The 20,794-nt window shown below is 40.9% G+C and overlaps 1 protein-coding gene across 2 annotated transcripts; it reads right to left on the reverse strand.

Annotated features, from left to right (window-relative positions):
- Positions 1-448: 448 nt before the first annotated feature.
- Positions 449-20,029, reverse strand: pik3r3b (phosphoinositide-3-kinase, regulatory subunit 3b (gamma)). 2 transcript variants are annotated; one of them, XM_084723558.1, is made up of 9 exons: positions 19,522-20,029; positions 7,614-7,749; positions 6,239-6,337; positions 5,689-5,869; positions 4,037-4,162; positions 3,610-3,929; positions 2,302-2,376; positions 1,939-2,109; positions 449-1,238 (listed from the first exon to the last, which is right to left on the reverse strand). In XM_084723558.1, exons 1-9 carry the CDS (start codon positions 19,634-19,636, stop codon positions 1,040-1,042), a joined length of 1,422 nt encoding a protein of 473 aa, XP_084579684.1. In that variant the 5' UTR covers positions 19,637-20,029; the 3' UTR covers positions 449-1,039. The 2 variants fall into 2 exon arrangements, with proteins under 2 accessions (XP_084579684.1, XP_084579685.1); XM_084723559.1 differs by lacking the exon at positions 19,522-20,029 and adding an exon at positions 13,419-13,575.
- Positions 20,030-20,794: the final 765 nt, after the last annotated feature.

Here is a 20,794-nt window from a genome sequence, read left to right on the forward strand (position 1 = left end):
TCTTCAACTCCTTTCTCCATTCACAAAAAGAAAGCAAGGAAAAAAACAAACAAACAAAAAAAAAACAAAAACAAAGGAACACACTGGCTGACTCTTTGCCCTCCCCCCCCCCCCCCCTCTCCACACCAACTTTGGTCTCTGGTTCTGATCTGTGACATTGCCATTTACACATTGGCAAAAAAAAAACAATCAAAAAACTGTTCCAGCAAAGCAAAAATGAATAAACAACCCTCTACAGTTAGTATAAAAGCAAGCCTTTAGTCCTTCTTTGAAGACTGTTTTGTGTTGCTTGTGCCCCCCCTCCCCCTCAACTCCCCCACCCTCCCCCTAAACCCTTCAGCAGCAGTCTACATGGAGGAACACTTCATAAAACAAGTGTCCGTTGTCTCGTTATGCTACATTATTTTTGCTTTTCGTACGGAGAGGGACAGAGAACAGACACTTGACATCATCTCCTCTTGCATTTACCACAAACAAAGTAAACAAAAGGAACCATCGGAAATGTGAAAACGACTCCAGAAACAAACAAAAAGGTTGTAATAGAACCATTTGAGGTGGAACATAAAAATAACGGGAAACAGAAAGGGTTCAAAATGGGAATGTTTTGTTGTCGTCGTCGTCGTCATTCGTGTGGTTTCTGAGTTTCTGGTAAAAAGTCTGAGCTGGAGTTTAGGTAGCAGCGGGGTCAACCTGAAACTCTGAAGTCTCCTACTCCGTTTCCTTCCTTCCTTCCTTCCTTCAGTCACTTATTTTTTCACATTCACAAACATTTAAAACTTCCTTGTGCAAATCAAGCAGTCTTTAGAAAGAATGCCCTCCGAAATTGTTCTTGTAAAAATATATAACTCCAAGGTGGCTGACGTGTGTGTTGCAGCAAGTGTTTAATTCGTTTCTATCTTTGTCGGGTCTGGTGTTGGGGTTGCTTTGTATTTCAACAAATCCCTCCCTCCCTCCTTTCCTTCCTTCACTCTCCCTTCTCCCTTCCCCACGAGGGGGTTGGTTTGTTGTCTTAGTGGAGGTGTGGCCGGGTGGGTGGGGTTCATCTGCGTCCGGAGGGCATCTGTGCGTAGACGGGGTATGCGAGGCGCACGTTGAGCGAGTCGTTGTGCTGCACCAGGGAGGCCTGGTGGTAGTGGAGCACCAGGTCCTTCAGGCTGCTGTACAGGTTGTAGGGCTCCGCAAAGCCGAAGCCGCGTGGTGTGCTGTAGATGACGCAGTGCTTCACCTCGCCCTCGACGCTGCGGACACACAGAGAGGACAGGTCAATCAGGCTGTCTGTCAGTGTTTTGACTTGTTTATTTAAAATGATTTGCTGATTTTAGCACATGTTAACTTTCAGGGATTTCTGGCAACAAGTTAACGCTGTGAAACAGTGTATTTTAACCCCAACCACCAGCTGTTCTTCAGCCTACCCAAGTAGATTTAGTCTCTTAACCTAACTAAACTCTCACTGAAAAAAAAAAAAAAAAAGACTTTTTGTTTCACACTTGACACAAACCTCATTCTTCTGGGGTTAAAGTCCTGTGTTTGACCTATCCACCTACCACAAGCTGCTGCTGCTCCTCACATGGACTGTTACTCTTTATAATACATCATCTGACTTCCTACAGCCTTTCTGACAGAAAGCGCTAACAGCTAACTCTCCCCAATACCCTTGCATTGACTGATAATCTTCTTCAGTGTTGAACATAGACAGTATAAGAAAAGTGGATGGTGCCATATGACATCACCCACTGGCTGTAGTTAAAGATATTGTTGACTTGAACTGTATTATTTTGAAAGAGTTTCTAATATTCTGGCCTCCACATACATATAAATGAAGGAGGACAAATTATTACAAACTGTTGGATGTCTTACTGTGGAAAAGTGGAAATTATTTTGATGAGACAGACTGACTTTTCAGATGCATTATATTAAAAACATCTTATGTGTACTTACACCACAGAGCAGGCATAGCAGCCCTTTTTGCTGCTTTCTCGGATGAGAAACGCTCCGTCCGGCTTCCCGAGGAGCAGCTCCTCTGCCTGCGTCCTGTTCAGGTCCCCGACGAACCAGCTCTTCTCATCGTAGTGAGGCAAGTTCTCATCCTCCTCACTCACAAAGTAGCCTCTGCACCCACACACAAAGTTACACAACAAGGATAGAAGTATGGTGAACAAGCGGAGAAAGTAATGTGATACTGTCTTTACTTTAGATTAAATAAACAACAGTTTCTGTGTGCGCACAGACACATGTACGGTTTTTAATCTTCAGCCACAGGCTTGGCAGAAAAAAGGAAGAAAAACTCAGAAGTAGACTCACTCGTCAGTGTTCTCATTCTTGATTCCCAGCCAGTCGTTAATTCGTTTCTGACGAACTCCTTTGTGATTGAGCCAGCTAGAGAGAGAATGAGGGGGAGAGAGAGAGAGACGTTACTACCACCAGGAATCAGTTTAAAGGCTCTTTTCATTTACAACACTGTTTATGGAGCAGTGAACGAGCACGAGACTGAACAGAAATCAAATTAGCGAGCCTCCAACAGATGTCTTCACAGAATGAGGCCGGAGCCGCTGAGATGCTGTTGGACTCTCAGCTGAACATTCAGTAAGACTCACAAACTATTGTATTTTTGGGCCTCAGGACTAAAATGTGTCCTGGGTGATATGGACAAAATCAAATATCACACAATATCTCTATCAATATTTATTGATATATTGTAGGGATGACTATTGGTGCTTTCAGAAAATTACATCATTTTACTGTAATGCTTTCATACTTCTTATTTTCTGTTTTTTTCCGATATATTGTTGTATACGGTAGTAAGATGCACCTTTTTAAAAAAAAAAAAAAAAAAAAACATTCTTACACACTTTCTATTTCTATTTTTATAATTTCTATGTGCTTATATATTCACTTCTGTTTTTGAATGTTAGTAGTAGTGATTAAACTAGGACAGCAATTAACACTTATTTGCATTATCGATTAATGTGAGGATTATTTTCATGATTAATCTATTAATCGTTGGGTCTATAAAGTGTCAAAAAACGTGACAAATGCTCAGCAGAGTTTCCCAGAGCCCAAAGTGACATGTTCAAATTGCCTCTTTTGTTGAACCAACAGTCCAAACAGTCCCAAGACTCTCCTTTACTGTCAAAACTGACAAAGAAAACCAGCAAATCTTCACATTTAAGAAGGTGGTACCGGCAAATATTTGACATTTCTGCTTAAAAAATTACTGAAATTATTTACTGATTATCAAAATAGTTAGCAACTAATTTTAAATGAACTTGCAGCTTCCTGAATATTTTCTGGATACAAGAGCCTGAGTCCAAGCACAGTCTGTGTCTGTTCTACAGGGAGCTCGTAGCTACTCTGGTTTTGATAATAAGCAGAAAGTGTAAATAAACTTTATCACTCTTGTGATCTGCCAAACAGGACTCCGGACTCGTCCAACAGCATAAAAACCAGGATCATGTGAAAACTTTTTTTCCTCCAGGGCGATCCCTCATCAATACACTTCACTGTCTAAAACACCAAGTGTGTCCTCAGGAGTCCTCAACTCATCCTCTGTGTCCTAACAAGATGTCTGCCTGCCTGCTGTCCTCACAATCACTCGTCTTGTGTACTTACACTAGATACTGGTCCCTGATCTTGCGAAGCTGTATGAGGTCGGGCTTCAGGCTGTTCATCTTCTTGTCCGTCTCGCGGTTGTCCATGGCTTGTGTCTTCAGGTCCTGCTCCAGCCGCACCTTGCTGTCGTGGATCTCTCCGAGCCGAGACTTGAGCTTCTCGTAGTTCATCATGATCCGCTCAATCTCTTTGTCGTTGCCCTCGCGGCGGAAGCGCTCGATGTAGTCCTTGCTGTAGCGCTCCTGCGTGTGGCACTGCTCCTCGAAGATCTTGATGGTCTCGTTGAAGGCTTCGATGGCCGTCCGCTTCATCTGGATCTCCTAAGGGAGGAAAGGAGAGAAGGTCAGTGAGTGGACAGGACGGGAAACATGCATTTTTTTCTGTTGAAACCTTAAAAAACAGCCATAATATACAAGTATAGGTGTACCTGCGACGTCTTTGTGTATTCTTCATACAGTCTGTCATACTCTTTGCTCTTCTCCTGGTACTGATTGTGGTATTCCTGCAGCTTCTTCCCCACAGCATCAATATTGTCCTCCTTTACCAGCTGGTCCTGAGGGATTGAGGAGGAGAAATTAAAAGCATTAGAGGTACGGTGGTGCACACAAACTCAAGACAGGAGGCTGCATGTCACAGTGTGAGACGTGAAAGAATGAAGCGCTATTTGTAATTAAGGACAGAGAGAAAAGTGCATGTTTGCTCCCTTCACCCCTGATTCTGCTTTCTGAGGGTGACTCCTGAGCAGGCTTGTTAATAAACCACCCACAATGCCCTGGGTGTACGGCAAAGGTGTGCACGCATGGAGATATTGCATCGCAGCGAGTAATGACTCGGCTGGCAAACGGATGGAATGAGGGAGTTAGGGAATAAATGCAACAACAGACCTTTGACACTCCGTATGCGTGCAATATTTCAGTAAGCAGAGATGTTGCTGACGCTGCAGTTTGGATTGGAAACATCTAGGACAAACCACCGGCTACAAGGAGGTGGGGGGTTAAACAGGAAAGTAGCAAGAAAGGTGTTTCACAACCTAGCAGCCAATTTAGTCACAGGGAGTTCAGTCCCGGAGATTAAAAAAAAAAAAAGACAAAACTTTTTAAGGACAATATTGTATTTTTGCATTTTATTTTGGTAATTTTTCTTCCTTGATGGTTATGATCACATTGTACAGGAGAGACCTGCAGATGTGCCAACACCAGAGGACACAGACTAACAAATGAGTTGAACATGAGCTATCAGACAGGTTTTAAACAAATGTAGAAGAAAACCAAAGTGAACCCACATGAACTGTCATTTACAGGCATCACTGAAAAACTGCCTGTGCACTACATGGCCAAAAGTATGTAAACACCTACACATTTCTCAGGAGCATTTTATTGCTGAAACTGCTGCCACAAAGTCAAAAAGAATACGGTTGTCTAAAATATCAGTTTGAAGACAGTGGATCCAAACCACTGCATTAAGATTTCCCTTAACCTGAACTAAGAGGCTTAGCCCGAACCATGAAAAACAGTCCAAGTTGAAAAGTGGGCCGTGGTTTTGGCTGAGTAACTCAGATTTAAGTCAAACTAGACTGCACTTACACAATGTATTGAATGTTTCCTGCAGACAGTTTAAGTTACAAGCTCAATGTTCTTTTCACTCTAAAGAAGGTCCCATCAAATCTATGTGGAGCCATTAGAGATGTATTACAGAGCTATGAAACTCAACAGCAGTGTTTCTTTTCAGTGATCATTCGTACCAGCAGTTTCTAGTAGGAATGATTTTCTTTCTACAGTGTCACTACCGATACATTCTATTAGAAAGAAAGTAGTTCAGTAGTTTCCGCTTTGAGCACCACAAGCTGAGTGCCATCTAGTTCCATTATGTTGGAGAGAGGGCAGACATCTCTATGGCCCCATATCTCTAAAAATCAGTAACTCACAACAAAACTATCCAAAAAGACTACAGCACTACAGGTCAGTGTGAAACTTCTTGCAAAATTTGGGTTTTATGAAACTGGCAGTTTCAATGTGTATCTTGTTGGACAGATGTGTATATGTGCATGTGTGAATATTTCATGCATGTTGGTGTGCTGACCTGCTGGAAGCGGGAGATGGGGTACATGAGCTTGACATCCAGCTTTGTGTTGTACTGAGCCAAAGACTCGTGTCTGTAGTGGCTGATGAGCTCCACCACCGAGCTGAACGTCAGGGGGTCTGAGAAGCCGTACTTCCCGTCCCGATGGTAGATCTTTATCAGCTTGTTGTTGCCCCCTTTCCTGAACATGAAAAAAAAAATCATGAGTACATATATAGTATCTACAATGTATTCAAGTCCTTATAGTAAAAAGTGCTGAAACTGCATCCTAAAAACAGACAGATTCTTGTTAATATTCACACTTTAACAGCTCCTCATTCAGGGCTCAGCTCCCCTTCAAGCATTTTATTTCCAGGGCAGTGGGCGATTTGCTCCAATTTACCAGGATGCTGCGTAGGCAAAATGCTTCTCAACACATGATTTCCCTCAATCTGTAGTTAACTAGAGGGATGGCTGCAGAAAAGTGGAGCAGGAGAAGTAATGTACCGCTCCTTCCAGCCTCCAGAAACCCCCCTGTGGTTTCCAACGCACTCCATTCATAAGACTTTACCTCAGTGTGAGCGTGTAGTCGCCCTGCATCTTGGTGGAAGCGTCCCGAACCAGAAAAGTCCCATCGGGCATGTCTCTGAGCTTATCATTCACCTCCTCCCTGGAGACAGAATGTAACAGAAGAGAGTGTTTTGAGTCGGTTGAGTGATCTGCGTGCAGATGGTGTTCATTTGAAAAGTCTGCCTCCAATTATCAGTGGCAGGCGATGAGGACTTTCCCCGCAGCCACACACCTCAGAGTAAACAGTCCGTCCATTAAATGATGTAGGGAGTGACTGGGTGGACTGGTCCCAGCCAGCCAAGAACGTCTCTGCTCTGGATGTGTGTGTGTTTAAGGTGGCAGACTGGCTGTCTGCACTGTAGGTGTGGTTATCATCTGAGTGTGTGTGGATTGTGGCTGAGAGCTAACCTGCACTTAGGAAGGTAAAGGCAGTGACTAAGACCTAAACAGTGAAGACTCATCACTTTTACAGATTCACAATGAAAAAAAATGTTTTTTTGAAAAGGATAAGCAGTTGTTCTGTTTGCTGCGGGTCATGTTCTGAAACTCCAATAAAACTTATTTACTTTACTGTGTGTGCATTGAGTTTATAGAACACGAAACAGAAATATGAAACATTTTATGATGAGTTTGTTAATTATTTGTCATTTTCTGTTACTGCAATAAAAATCAAGACAAAAAATAATTGGACAGTTTCTTTGAGGTTTCCTAGTTACCTTTAATTTGTCTTTACTTGGAGTAGAAACCATATCAATAACTGTGTACCATGTAAATGCAGTTTCTACATATTTAAACCAGCTGTGGGTCTTTGTTGCCTTTGTTTACCGACTACTATCAAATAAAGATTAATTCACAAAATTACACATGCTTGATGCTTTATCGTATTTCTGTATTTTGATACACCAAACTGACAAGCATTTCTATGCATCTTCAACGCACAGTACAGAATTTCTGCCGCTAGGCGTCTCTCACGTCAAAACAACAACAAAAAACCTGGTTGGATGACATTGTGAAGTAGTGTGGGATAATGGGAGTTGTTGTCTTCATTGTTAAATGGCCATGTCTAGACTGTAACCCTAGATTTACAACACATGCACACTTGATTCAGCACAGGCTTTAGGAAGTCAGGGGACATTGTGGAAAGAGGGATAAAGAAAACTAAATACCGTTAATTAAATTAAATGACAGTCACAGTTTGGTTAAGTCTGTGCACCAAAACTGCTTGGTTAGGTTTAGGAAAAGATCATGTTCTGGTGTTAAAAAATAATTAAATGTTTTTTTTTGTTTTTTTTTAGAAGAATCTGTAATAAGCCTATAATAAGAGCAGAGCCGATATGGCAGTCACTCTATCTTAAGACGCAGCATGTGTTTGTTACCTGGATATGTCTCCCCAGTACCACTCAGCCTCCTGCAGTGAGCCTCCTGCTCCTCCATCCTTGGCACCGTTGCTGCTGCCCCCTCCCACCCCGACCGAGGAGGGCTGCTGGGGCTTCGCTGGCTTCGGAGGAAGAGCTGGAGGAGACAGAGAGAGAATATTGTTAGTATTGATAAAGAGTTAGTGTATAAATACAATTTACCAAGAGTTACTTGACCTCAGTTTTTTTTCTGCAGCTCTGCAGCAAAGTTTAACCACCCATCCATGACCAGTTAAAACTCTCAAGATATTTTATCACTTTAACCATTACACCAGAAAAAAGCGAGAGGGTTTTTTTCACAGTCATTTCCCGACATCCTCACATACTTCATATGCAAATTATAACATGGGGGCTGTATTTATATCTGCACACAAATGCAGCAGCGGAGCAGTCGGTGACCATACTGTTATTAATCATACAGGCAAACAGTGTCATGACAAACACAGCCCATACATCATCACAGTAATTATTCTGTGTGTCATGAATCACACACACACACACACACACACACACACACACACACACACACACACACACACACACACACACACACACTTAGCACAGTGAAAGTTATCAGCTGCCTGTAGGAGATTTCCTAAGGCGGGATTTGGAAGTTTGTTACACCTGCCAACACAGAGAGGTTCTTGTGTCTTTGAACTCATCACCCCACTGAACTGCTGTTAATATTCTGTTTATCAGAGCAGGTAATATCGGACATCCAGCAGAAACAGTGATCTTCGAGAAATGATGCCCTTCATTTTCAACAAAAACAACATAGTTATTATCTAGTTTCACTGATTAAATAGTGAATGACCAGATAATCACAAATATATAAAACAAGAGGGCTGCAACTTAACAATATTTTCATGATTAACTATTCAGCCTATAAAACGTCAAAAATTGAAAAGGGAAGTCTTCAAATTGCCTCTTTTGTCGAACCAACAGTCCAAAACCCAAAGACTCTTCATTTACATCTTAAATGACAAAGAAAAGCAGGAAAAATCTGGAAGAAGCTGGAACCAGCAAATGTTGGACAGTTTTGCTTGAAAAATGACTAAAACGATTAATCATCATAATAGTTGGTAATTAATTTTCTTCTGATCGACTGAACCGCTCTAGGAAACAAGTACACATAGAGTCTGTGTGTGTCCAAGCTGTTTAAACAGAAAACAGAGATTTTCTTTTATGTGCACTGTTTTTCTCAAGAGATCATAGTTCTTGTTTTCCATTAAGTGTTTATAGTGATTTTGTGGGATAATCAAGCAATCCACAAAACCAGAAATGCATGTTGCCCAGTGCCAAACGTTGGCATAGACTCTGTGGTTACATTTGCAATCTTGTTTGTTTAGTCAAACCGATTCATGTTTATTTTTTCAAACCATATCATAATCATGATGTTGCCCATTTTAGAATTGATTTAATTTTGGCAAAATTCTTGTGTGGCTGCTGGTATTTTACATTTGAAAAGTTTGGCTACTTCCATTGAAATGAAAAAATGAGGCTTGTAGAAAAACATGTTTTTCAAAGTTGGACATGAAAAACTGTATCACGTTGCAATCAGGACTAAGAGCTAATCACAAAAGCAATATATAGCTCTACTAATACAATGACCTGTCAGACAACTTTTGAGTGATAGCAGCTTCAGCATGTGAGGAGTTTTAATTTTGATCATGGACTGCACCTTTAAGTTTGGATCATAACATCCAAACCAGAGCAGCATTTTGAATTCAGCCTGCTAGCAGGCTAACAGGCTAACAAACAGAAGCTCATGTGTTTGCTGCCATGCTGCGTGCCAAGTCTGAATACGACCCACAATACCAAACACACACACACACACACATACACACACGAGCAGACCAAGGTTTACAAGTCTCCAGGCACATCTGGATACAGTTTAAGGAACAGCAGCGTAATTACTAGAGAGCTCCTACATCACAAATCAGTTAATGCTCACATGCGCGCACAAACACACAGAGTCAGCACACAGAGCACTGATGTGGACGGCAAAAAGGGAAAGTACATTGACGAATGGACCCTGAAATGCTACCGGAGCAGCATTCTCCTGCAGTGTCCCGGAACACTCTGGCCTCACAAATTACCGGACGACACGCTCACATGCAGGACAGAAACAGACAGGGGGAATTCCCAAAATGCACAGGGAGACCAGCTGAATAAGGCTGGTGAAATGATACCTGATGTGATTTCTGTTCATGTGCAGTTGCAGTAACATGCCCATTACTCAAAGTCCCGATAAATGTCAATGTGACACTTCACTCCTGGCTGCTGAACACACAAACTCCACTCTACACTTTTTTGGACACTTGGGGGCAGTAGAACAAGCTACAACACAATCTGACATGTTTTAAAACTTTAATATAGTATAAAATAGTTATCAATTAGTAGCAGACATGGAGCATCATCATCGTCATCTCATTATCACTGGAGTCATGTTTCTGGCTACCTGATGAATTAAGTCCAATACTCTAACGATTACCCAATTAACTGATTAGTCAATTGATAGAAAACTATTTTGACAATCAATTAATTGTTTCAGTCATTTTTCAAGTAAAAATGTCAAACATTTTTGCTGCTTTTCTTTGTTATTTATGGAACTAACTGAGGAGTCTTTGTGTTTTGGAGGTTTTGTTGGACAAAAGAAGCTTTTCAAAGTAGGGTTGCAAATTTTGTGCATTTTTCTTGATTGATAGTTGAATGCTTACAATTGATTATGTATGTAATTGATCAATTAGTCACAAAAATCAATAAATGAAAATAATCATTAGTTGCAGTCCTACTCCAATGTTCATTCTAATTTTAATTCTGATTGGGACATTAATGTGCAGTATATACTGTATGTACATGTTCTGTTTGTATAGCTCCTCAAATAAAAACTAAACTAACTTGTTTGCATGGTTGAACTGAAACCTCAACAAACTTACAGGCTGCTTAGGGCCCCACAGCCAGCAGGGGGCCCCAAACCAACTAATTAACAATGTGAAGTGTGTTAGTTTTCACAAATAAAATTATGAGAAAATGTCTGTGGTCATTTTTAATATTTACATTTCCGTACAAAGGAAATATGGCTATGGACTGGGGCCCCACAAATGGATGCTAATGATCCTCTTTGTTACCCAACCTTATCTACATTTGTCATCTTTTTAATATGTGTGCACTCAAAACACTACAGCGTTGTGTGTCTTTGTTTATGAGCAGTGAAATACACAATCTGACTGTATAAAAACAACTGATAACTGGTCACAGTGGCACCAGTAAACAACATCAGACCTTTTGCTCATTTCATGCTGAGACGACCTCATCAAAAGAGGTTGGACTGCTAATAAAAACATAACTGACACAGACACAAACACAGAGCAGGTGAGTTTCAGGTCAGAAGAACGTAGTAACACAGCAGCAGCTCTTCTCCCTGTCCTGTTCTCTTTGTTCTCCTTCCACCCTGCTGTCCGCCTCACTTTTTCCTCTCCCTCTCCCTCTCACTCTTTGACTCCCTTCTCTCCGTCCCTCTCCTCCTCCCTCCTCTTTCACGTCACCGCAGCAGTCAGTTACTCAGTCAGTCAGTTACTGCAGCCAAACCTGTCATTCTGCAGCTGCACTGTTTCCCTCTGTCAGCACTTTATGGACTAATATACACACACATGCACACACACATGCACATCCATGTGCACTTCCAAGGATAGACAGAGTGGAAACATTTCATATTTAAATAAAAACTTTTGCACAATTTAAAATTTTCAGGAAAACAGAACAAATTCAAAGAGTAAGAAGAGACAAAACATTTGTCAAAGTGCTCCAACATACCTGAGAAACATTGTACTATGTGTGTATGTGTTTGTCTTTGTGTTTGCATGTTGCTGTGACTGTGGCAGTGCATGGACCACACAAAGGACAGCACCATAAAGTGCAATAGGTTGGTTACCAAGGCTGCAACTAATTATTATTTTTATTTGCACTTTATCATTTAGTTTATCATATGGTTTAATCCATTAGTTAATAAAATACCAATAAGTCATTTGAGTCACAGTTTAGAAAATCTATATGTAAATTTCAGTAATATAAAAATGAAGGAAAAAAAGCAAATCCACACAAATAAGAACCTGAAACCAATGAAAATTTGGTGATATTAGTCAATAAACTACAAAAATGGATGCATTGATCATTTTAAAGAATTGTCATTACTTTTTGCCTGAGACTTCTCGTTTCAGTACTACTATGAGAAACAACAGGACAATGAACAGGACTGAAACAAAGACAAACACACACAGGGTCCTTTGTTACAAAGGTCCATTGGAAACTTGAAGCATTAAATCAAGAAGCGTCAGTGACTCCTGCAGCACTTACACACTGATCGATACTTGTGATAAGTCTGCTGTTTTCAACATCTGTCCTGCATAAAACAAGTCAAAAAAAAATGATGACAACCATCCTACCAGAGAGGACACAATCTGAACATGTCATAAAATATGAAAACTATTCATATTTCATTAATGTAGTGTTTTAAAACTGTAAAATAAATCCGTTACTAAGAGCGAGCGAGCAGGAGGGACAGTGAACAAAGGCGACCGTCAGCGCAGCCTCCCTATCCTCCATCCTCCCCCCTCCCCCTCAGCAGACAAAGGAGCAGCACTCAGACACACACACACACACACACACACACACACACACACACACACACACACACACACACACAGTGATATCACTTGTCATCACACATGCAGGCAGAAACCCACAGCTCTCCTGAACAATGACCACTGACACACACACGATAAACACACAAAGCATCAATAGGAGCTTCGGTCATCCGCTGGTAAAACCTTTAAAAATCACATGCACACACTCACAGCTGATCAGTGACACAGTTTACAGCAGTGACCGCACGTTAACAAAGACCTATCCTGCAATAGTGAAAATTACTGCACACATGCTGCAAAAGCAACCAAAAACTTGTGTGGCACGAATCAGCCGTTCCAAAGACATCTGCTTCTCAGTCTGGTTTATTTCCACAACTTCACATCTGGATAAAGTGCATACAGAGCTGCAGGTGGTCTGTGTGTGTGTGTGTGAGCATCTACAGTATGTGGGTGTGTTTCAGCGTCACGGCTGTGAAAGCACGCGCACACTCTCCTCTCACACATGGAGATGCCTGACCGCGCAAGACTCTTCAGTTTTCCAGGCCAAGTCTAGATTGCTACAACAGCAGGGCTGCGACTACCATGTATTTTAAATTTTTGTCTATAACGTCAGAAAAAAAGCAAAAATCACCATTTGCAACAGCATGAATTTCACGTTTTTTTCTGACAAACAGCTGAAAGTCTAAAAATATTAAAACGACAGTGTATAAAACTGAGAAAAAAGCAGCAAACCCTTGCAAATTGAGAAGCTAGAATCAGAAAATATTTGTCAGTTTTGATTGTTGCAGCACAAATTCCCAAAGTTGCCGAGTACAAAAGCACACCAAGCAACAGAGAAAGACAGGAGACACATGAACACACACATACACACAAATACACACACTCTGAGGACTTTAGGTCATGTGCTGCAAGAAGAATCATAGAAAAGTTGCAAAGGTTTGCAAAAACAAGAAAGAGGAGAAAAATAAGTGTGCAACTAGTAAAAACAATGGACACAGATTGGGACAGAAAATGTGAATCAAGTAACTTTGAAAGAAAGAAAAGAAACAAAGGCAACAACAAGAAAGAAGAAAAGAAAATGCCAAAAGACCAAATCTGTCCCATTCTTTCTGTCTCTTACCGTCCTCAACCATCGCATTCTCCGTTAGCTGCATGCTGCCACTCGTCTATCAGCTGTTTCCCTCCTCCCTCCTTCTCTTCTCCCTCTCTGTCATTCACTCTCCCTCTCTCTCTCTATAGCTCACGCTCCTCCTCCTCTACCTCCTCCTCCACCGCCACCTCCTCCTCCTGCTCTCAGCTCCGTCAGACTGAAGAAAAGAGCGAGCGAGGCTGATCCTAAAAGACAGACGACGCTCTAACTAATCCCTGCATGGAGGCCCGCCCCCTCAACCAATCAGGAGGCAGCGAGGGCAGAAGGGGGGGGGGGGGGGGGGGGGACGGACTGCACGAGAGAAAGAAAGAAAAGAAAGAAAAGGAGGGAGGTGGAGTTACCCCCTTGGTATATCCATTCCTTCTGGGACATCACACACTCTCTCTCACACACACACACGGCAGTGAAGCATCGAGCACTAAATCAACAGGTCGTCTCTATTGAACACACTGCGACTGGCAGCTGAATGAGTGTTTAAGAGACTCATTTATTCACATTTTTCTAATTTATTTCAGTCAATTCAGACTATATTTTCAACACAAAACTTAAACATACACTACAATCTAACCCAAACTCTAGGTCTGTAAATAATTTTCTAATGAATGTATTAGTCTATAAAATGTCAGAAAACAGTGAAAAATGCTCATCAAAGTCCAGAAGGATGTCTTCTGTCTGTCTGTTTCTGTCTGACCCACAGTCCAAAACTTAAAAAAATTCCATTTACAACAATGAAACAGAGAAAGGATGCAAAATCTCACATTTGAGAAGGTGCAGCCAAAGAATAGTTACTATTTTTGCCTACAGACAGCCAAACACATTTAACCAACTGCCAGTCTACTACAAATATGACTCATTTATTCCAATATGGCCATTTGATTTCTATACACTTTCTTAAATTAAATAATACACTCAACATACTGTAATACAATCCTGTATAATTTGTATTTTTCCTTCTGTGATCATTACCATTCCATCTTCAGACAAAATCCCCAATTTTTAGGCAATAACCCATTCTTGAATTGTCATGCCAACAGATATATCTCCATGAAAACGGAGCAATCCTTGGATGAAGTGTGATATGGTTGAAAGCTCCAGAAGAAGCTAGAAAGTGGACTTTGAGAGGGGATTCTTTTGTCGAACCAGACTGCTATTTCCAAGGCCAAGACTGAACTTTGATGCATATGCAGTCATATAGCCTGATTCATGATTACATGATTAATTGTTTTGTCTATCAATTGTCGAAAAAATATTCCCAGAGCTCAGAGTGTTATCTTCCATTTACTTTTTTTGGCTAACCATCAGTCCAAATAATAAAAATTACTGTCATTTGCCATCATAAATGACAAAGAAAAACAACAAATCCTCACATTTAAGACACTGGATCCTGCAAATGTTTGATATTTTTGTTTAACAAATGACTGAAATGATTAAGTGATTATTAAAATACTTGGCAACTGATTTTCTTTCATCTGACTAATGGATTAATCAACTGATTTTTGCAGTTCTAATTTAAACTGTATGATGTTCTGTTTATGTGCAGATTATGATTCTGACAAAAGGCTCTTATCAACTCAGTGACACATATGGACAACGTTATGTCACTTATGGGCCACATGTCAATCCAATCCTGCAGATGATGATTACATCCTGCATGTAAAGAGGCTTTGACTTGTTCACTTTGTATGAATGATGCCACAGACCCACTCAGCTGCTATTATACTGCAGGCTTTCAACATCAGCAGGTCTGTACTGCTGGTTTTACATGTTTTAGCCACATTTTACCAAAGAAAAATGTCACATACGTTTACCATTTTCCAACTGTTAGACAGTTTTTGCAGTTCCTACAGCCATTTCTGCTTATTTTATGCACTTTAATAATCAAAGTTGGCGCTTGAAATGTGCCCACGTATGTTAATCCACCACAGATTTTTTTAATCACTCACTTGATAAAACTGTAAAATCTCAGTCTATCCAGTGTAATTTCTCCTCTAAATATTAGTGCACTTGTGCAAAGAAATCTGTGATAATCTGCTTGTCATTTTAGACTTTTGCAGGGCTAGTTGATAGATCACAGTATTAAATATAACATTTTTCCAAAATATATTTAAATTTAGTGACAAGAACCTTGTTTAATTTTGCTCCAATTAATTTGGATGACAGAATTTCGTAAATCATCATAATGATCATGTAAATGTAATATGATAACACTGAAATATGACTAATGGGAAACTGAAAAGGCAGATCTACTGCTTTTATTGTTATCAATTTACATTACTGTTGCATAACAATTCAGATTAATGGATTTCATGATCACAGTTCCATAAAATCAAAAGCAGACAAGATGTCAACTGTGACAAAGTGCCACATCAGGGCAGGTTTAAAGCCTGTGTGAGTTGCTTTTCATGTTAAAAGAAACTGGAAAATGATGTGCAGTACATGGGATTTGCTATAACTGAGCCAAGACCTGCAAAAAAACTCCAGTATGATCCTTTACCAATCATGTCCTGGTGATTTTCCATTGAAAGACAAGACTCATCAGTCACCCTATGTCCACACACACACACACACACTGGAAATGCAGGCTTTGCCCTCCCCTAGGGGGGCAGCGGTACTCCACCTGTGCTAATCACCCCACACACAAAGGCAGCATGTGCACATACACACTCATCTTATACACACACTATAACTGTCACCGAGGCTTTCGCGTTTCAATTCCAGCGTAATAAATATTCTAATGAACATCTGCGGGATGCTCGTCTTCTATTCTCCCTGCATCTCTCCACTCCTGCCCTCTACCCTCCATCATCCCTCCTTCCTTCTCTGTCCTTTCCCCCACTTTTCCTCCTCTTTCAGCCTCCCAGTCTCTGTCTCTTTGCGTCTTCCTCCCGTCTCTGTCAGGTATGTTAAGACAAAGACACACACACACTCTGCTCTGCATACAATGAAACAAAGACAAACTGAGAGTTGGTGATATCTGTGTGAAACAAAACGATGCAGAGAGATTTAGCTGATGTGATAGATGGCAGTGAGCCCATTCATACATACACATACACACAGACCAAAAAGATGTACAATACTGTACGACACACTGCTGCTATGAGCTGCAGAAAAGTGCATCTGCTTTGCCAAGAAGCTTGAATCAATCTTGACTTTGCAGAAGTCCAAAATGCATCCTGTCTTTATTCACAGCATGAAATGAGCACAAAGCACAGCTGAAGATTTCTTTTAATCATCACCATTTTTCAGCCATGACAATGAAACTACATATGCATGAATGAATCAACAGCTCTGGATGCTACAAAAGCCAAGGTCCACTGGCAGGTAAGTGTGTGTGAATCACTTGCAAAGAGCCAGTGTGTGTGTGCAGCATTTACATCCCCGACGACACATTGAGGAGAACTGTCCATTCTCCACTGTAGCTCCGACACAGAGCCTTTCAAAGGGAGAGAGAAAACACTGGACAGAGAGAATAGAAAGAATCAATTCCTCTCTCGTTCAGCCGTGAGGAAAAAAGGAGGCGTTAACTTTAAATGAGCAGAAAGAGGCTGGATGTATTGCAGCAGTCCACTTCACTTCGACTTCAAATGAAAGAATCCACAATACACTTCAGGATGCAAGAACTGACAAGAAAGACATGAATTAATTATATTTTTCTCTGACCTACTGACACAAACCTCATATGGTGTGAAAATAAAGCCGAATGTAGTTGAAATCAATGCAATCTAAAGGTTAAAACACTTTCTTTTGCTAAAAAATCTTAACCTAAGGGTCATTTTTGCATTATCTCTGCAATATGCCAAAGATTAAACATAATACTGCACTCTGTGATTGCTGCAGAATATGTGGTACATCTCAATAGATGCACAAGGGAAGAGAAAGGAGGAAAAAAGGGAGGCGTTAACTTTAAATGCAGTGCACCAGTCCACTTCACTTACAAATGAAATGAAAGAATCCACATTTCTCCTCAGGATGCAAGAACTGACAACAAAATCTGGCCATGCACACAGCTGAAATGATGTTTTTCTCCTACTTGCTGACACAAACCTCACATTCATCCTCACAATAGTTTAAATCAATGTGATCTAAAGGTTGAAATGCTTATCTTTGATAAAGCATCTTGACCTAAGGGATTTTCTTCCCCACAACATGCCAAAGGTTGGCTGTAGAATATACAGTGCACCTCAATAAATAGATGGGGAAAGAGAAAAAAAATGAGAAGGATGGGCTGGATATATTGCACCAGCTCACTTCTCTTAGACTTCAATCAAATGAAAGAATCCACAATGCACTTCGGGATTCAAGAAAATGTATCCGTGCATGCAGCTAAAATGATATTTTCCCCCTTCTTGCTGACACAAACCCCACATATAGTTTAAATCAATGTGATCTAAAGGTTGAAATGCTTTCTTATGATGAAGCATCTTTAACCCAAGGGATTTTTTTCACATTATCTCTGCAACATGCCAAGGATAAGACATAATACTGCACTTTCTGCTGCCTGCAGAATATACAGTACATCTTAATAGATATATGGGGAAAGAAATGAAAGAAATAACTTGAAATGAGTGGAAACAGGCTGGATATATTGCACTGGTCTACTTCATTTAGACTTCAATATAGCTTAAATGAAACAATCCCCACTGCACTTAAGGATGCAAGAAAATACAGCTGTGCACAAAGCTCAAGTGATATATTCCCCCTACTTGCTGACAAAAAATAGTTTAAATCAATGTGATCTAAAGCTTGAGACACTTTCTCTGATAAAGCATCTTGACCTAAGGGATATTTTTTCCTGCAACATGCCAAAGATAAGACACAATACTGCACTTTATGCTGCCTGCAGAATATACAGTACATCTCAATAGATGGATGGGGGGCAAGAAGAGAAAAGAGGAAATAAAAAGGGACAGAGCTACCGGGCAAACTGCATTCAACAGCGCCTCCTGGAAACAACACAACGTCCCACATCTGCGCCATGATCCATTCAGCGCACCGAGGGGAGAAAAGAGGGGGGGTGGGAGTCAAATGACACTGGCACAATTGCCGAGGAATGAATGAATGAAGGAACGAATGAATGAAACGTATTCAATCTGGGGTGACAGTTGGCCAGAAAGGGGCACAAAGACGTATAGATGCGTGTCAGTGAAGGATGTTATGATTATGAAATGCTAGGGACCTTTTTATTTCCAGTTTCGTTCATTATTCCGGGTCCCTCTCTGATCTATCTGTGTCCCATCCCCCCTTTCCCGTTGTCGGCACCGGGCAGAGCTGATTTCGGGATGATCCAGATGGAGCTGTTTCATTCAGACTATGATTTTAGAGTAACAACATATGAAAATGCGCACATAATTGCAGAAATTAGTTCCTGGTTTCAAGTGGAAAATGTGGCTTCAACTAAACTGCATTGATGATTTTGGCATTTTTGTCCAAAATCATTTCGCCTGTAATGTCTGCCATATTTAACATTCATCTATCATATCATATTAAATGCAGATGATCTTAGAGGGATTTCGGCTGCCTCTACGTACAGACTACACGACACCATTGTCTCCAAAATGAGTGCAGGTTTGGAGAGCTGCAGCTACCGTGTCCAGGAAGAAAGCAGCATATAAATCTACAAAGGAGCATTTCTGCTAAAGCGAGTGCGCCGAAGACCAACAAATAAAGAGTTTAATGTGTTTAAAGTGTTGTCATTAAGTCTGGATACTGTTATTATGGAAAAATATAAGGTGAAATATCGCTAAATCGTTTTATTAAGCTCAAAATGCCCGATTCCCATAACATAATAAAGGATTGTGCAAAGCAAATGCACAATTTCGGAAAATCAAGATAATGACGCACTGTCAGATGTAAGATACGTAACCATAAATGAGCAGAAACACGTTAAATCCCCCAAGAAAGACGCCCCAAATATCGTTAAGGACCACCAAGCGAGAGCAGGATGTTCGCTTTAAAACTTTCCACCAATTTCATCAGAGACACCAAACCAAACACAACACTTCCTTCTCTCCTCTCCAGCTTAAAACTTCCATGTCCGATATGAGCTCACAGGCCGGCCTCCTCCGGTCCTTACCTGGCGGTTGGTCCATTTCCAGATAAAATATGAGCTCTGTGGAGTAGGGCATCATCACGTCCCTCCAGTCTCCCTCCTCACCGGCTTTCTCCGCTGTCCAAACTGTGTTATACATTGCTTTCGGTGTGGTGGCTTTAACCTGACAATCTTTCTCCACGAAAAAAAAGCTTAAAAATGCGATGAAAAGCAAACCGACGTAAATAAAAACACTTGATTAAGCTAATCTATCTATCTACTTGGGAATCTTGTATCTGAATTCCTGCTTCAGACTGAAATAAATAGACGAACTGTGTACAGCAAGCACCGGGCTGCGACTGCTGCCTCCGACATAATAGTAGTGTTACGAACTTGGGGCTCTTCATGAAGGCCCACTGTTTGTGTATATGTATAATATAAAAGCGTCCTTTTTAAATAAACGGTGGGAAAAGTAGAAGCCAGCTCTACATTTCAGTCCCCTCTCCGTCTCCTCCGCAGGTGCCGCCGGCTTGCTAGCTTCATTTTAAGAAGAGCACTGACAGGAGGAGGCTGGCGCAGGCTAACAACGGCTGGGACAAACCACTCCGCCGCGGCCCACAGGGGGGAAAACGAAAACTTTTTTAACTGTGACGCAGCAAAAATAAATGCAAATACATCTTTTATGTAACTACTAATAACACATCGTCTTTAAACAATATTCCCATTTAACTTGAAAAGTAAATTATTCCACCCACTTACTCTGCCTGTGTTTTATTTAACTGCTACGTCACCCCTCACTTAACCCACTTCTTTCCCGGGCCCTCCAGCCTCTACGCGCATGCTCAGAAGGAGCATTTCAAAGCCAATAGGGAAATTACTTCAGCCTCTGAAGAGCAAGTTACAAATTCTGTGGTTTTCCAGGCAGATCTTCACCTCCTACCGACTGGCTGTATGTCACTACAAACTGCTGGCTGCCACTGCTGCAGCCAGACTGGGATATGACATAACAGCCATGAATATATGAATAATAGGCCTGGTGATATTCTGTATTTTTCCTACTGTCCATGAATTCCATTTAACACCTAAACCAACAATAAATTGATGCTACTTACAAAACATTGTTGTGTAACCAAGGACTGATAAATCTCAATCCTATGTGCCATAGAACTCCACTGTTGTCCAAACACTATTAAAGGGGCAGTTCTCCCTTAAAATCAAAAATACATGTTTTTCCTTTTACCTATAGTTCTGTTTATCCATTAGATCGTTTAGGCATGAGTTTTAGGGTTTGGAGATATCGGCTGTAGTGCACCAAAAA

This window comes from Lutjanus erythropterus, chromosome 7 (genome assembly GCF_056507025.1).
Source record: "Lutjanus erythropterus isolate fLutEry1 chromosome 7, fLutEry1.hap2, whole genome shotgun sequence".
Taxonomy (NCBI): Eukaryota; Metazoa; Chordata; class Actinopteri; order Lutjaniformes; family Lutjanidae; genus Lutjanus; species Lutjanus erythropterus.

What these genes read in the sequence shown, in the direction of transcription:
- pik3r3b (XM_084723558.1), bottom strand. Translation starts at nt 19,636, where the DNA reads ATGTATAACACAGTTTGGACAGCGGAGAAAGCCGGTGAGGAGGGAGAC. An exon ending in GGAAATGGACCAACCGCCAG is followed by an intron (nt 7,750 to 19,521) that starts GTAAGGACCGGA and finishes TGTCTCCTCCAG; the next exon opens with CTCTTCCTCCGAAGCCAGCG. An exon ending in GACTACACGCTCACACTGAG is followed by an intron (nt 5,870 to 6,238) that starts GTAAAGTCTTAT and finishes TTTCATGTTCAG; the next exon opens with GAAAGGGGGCAACAACAAGC.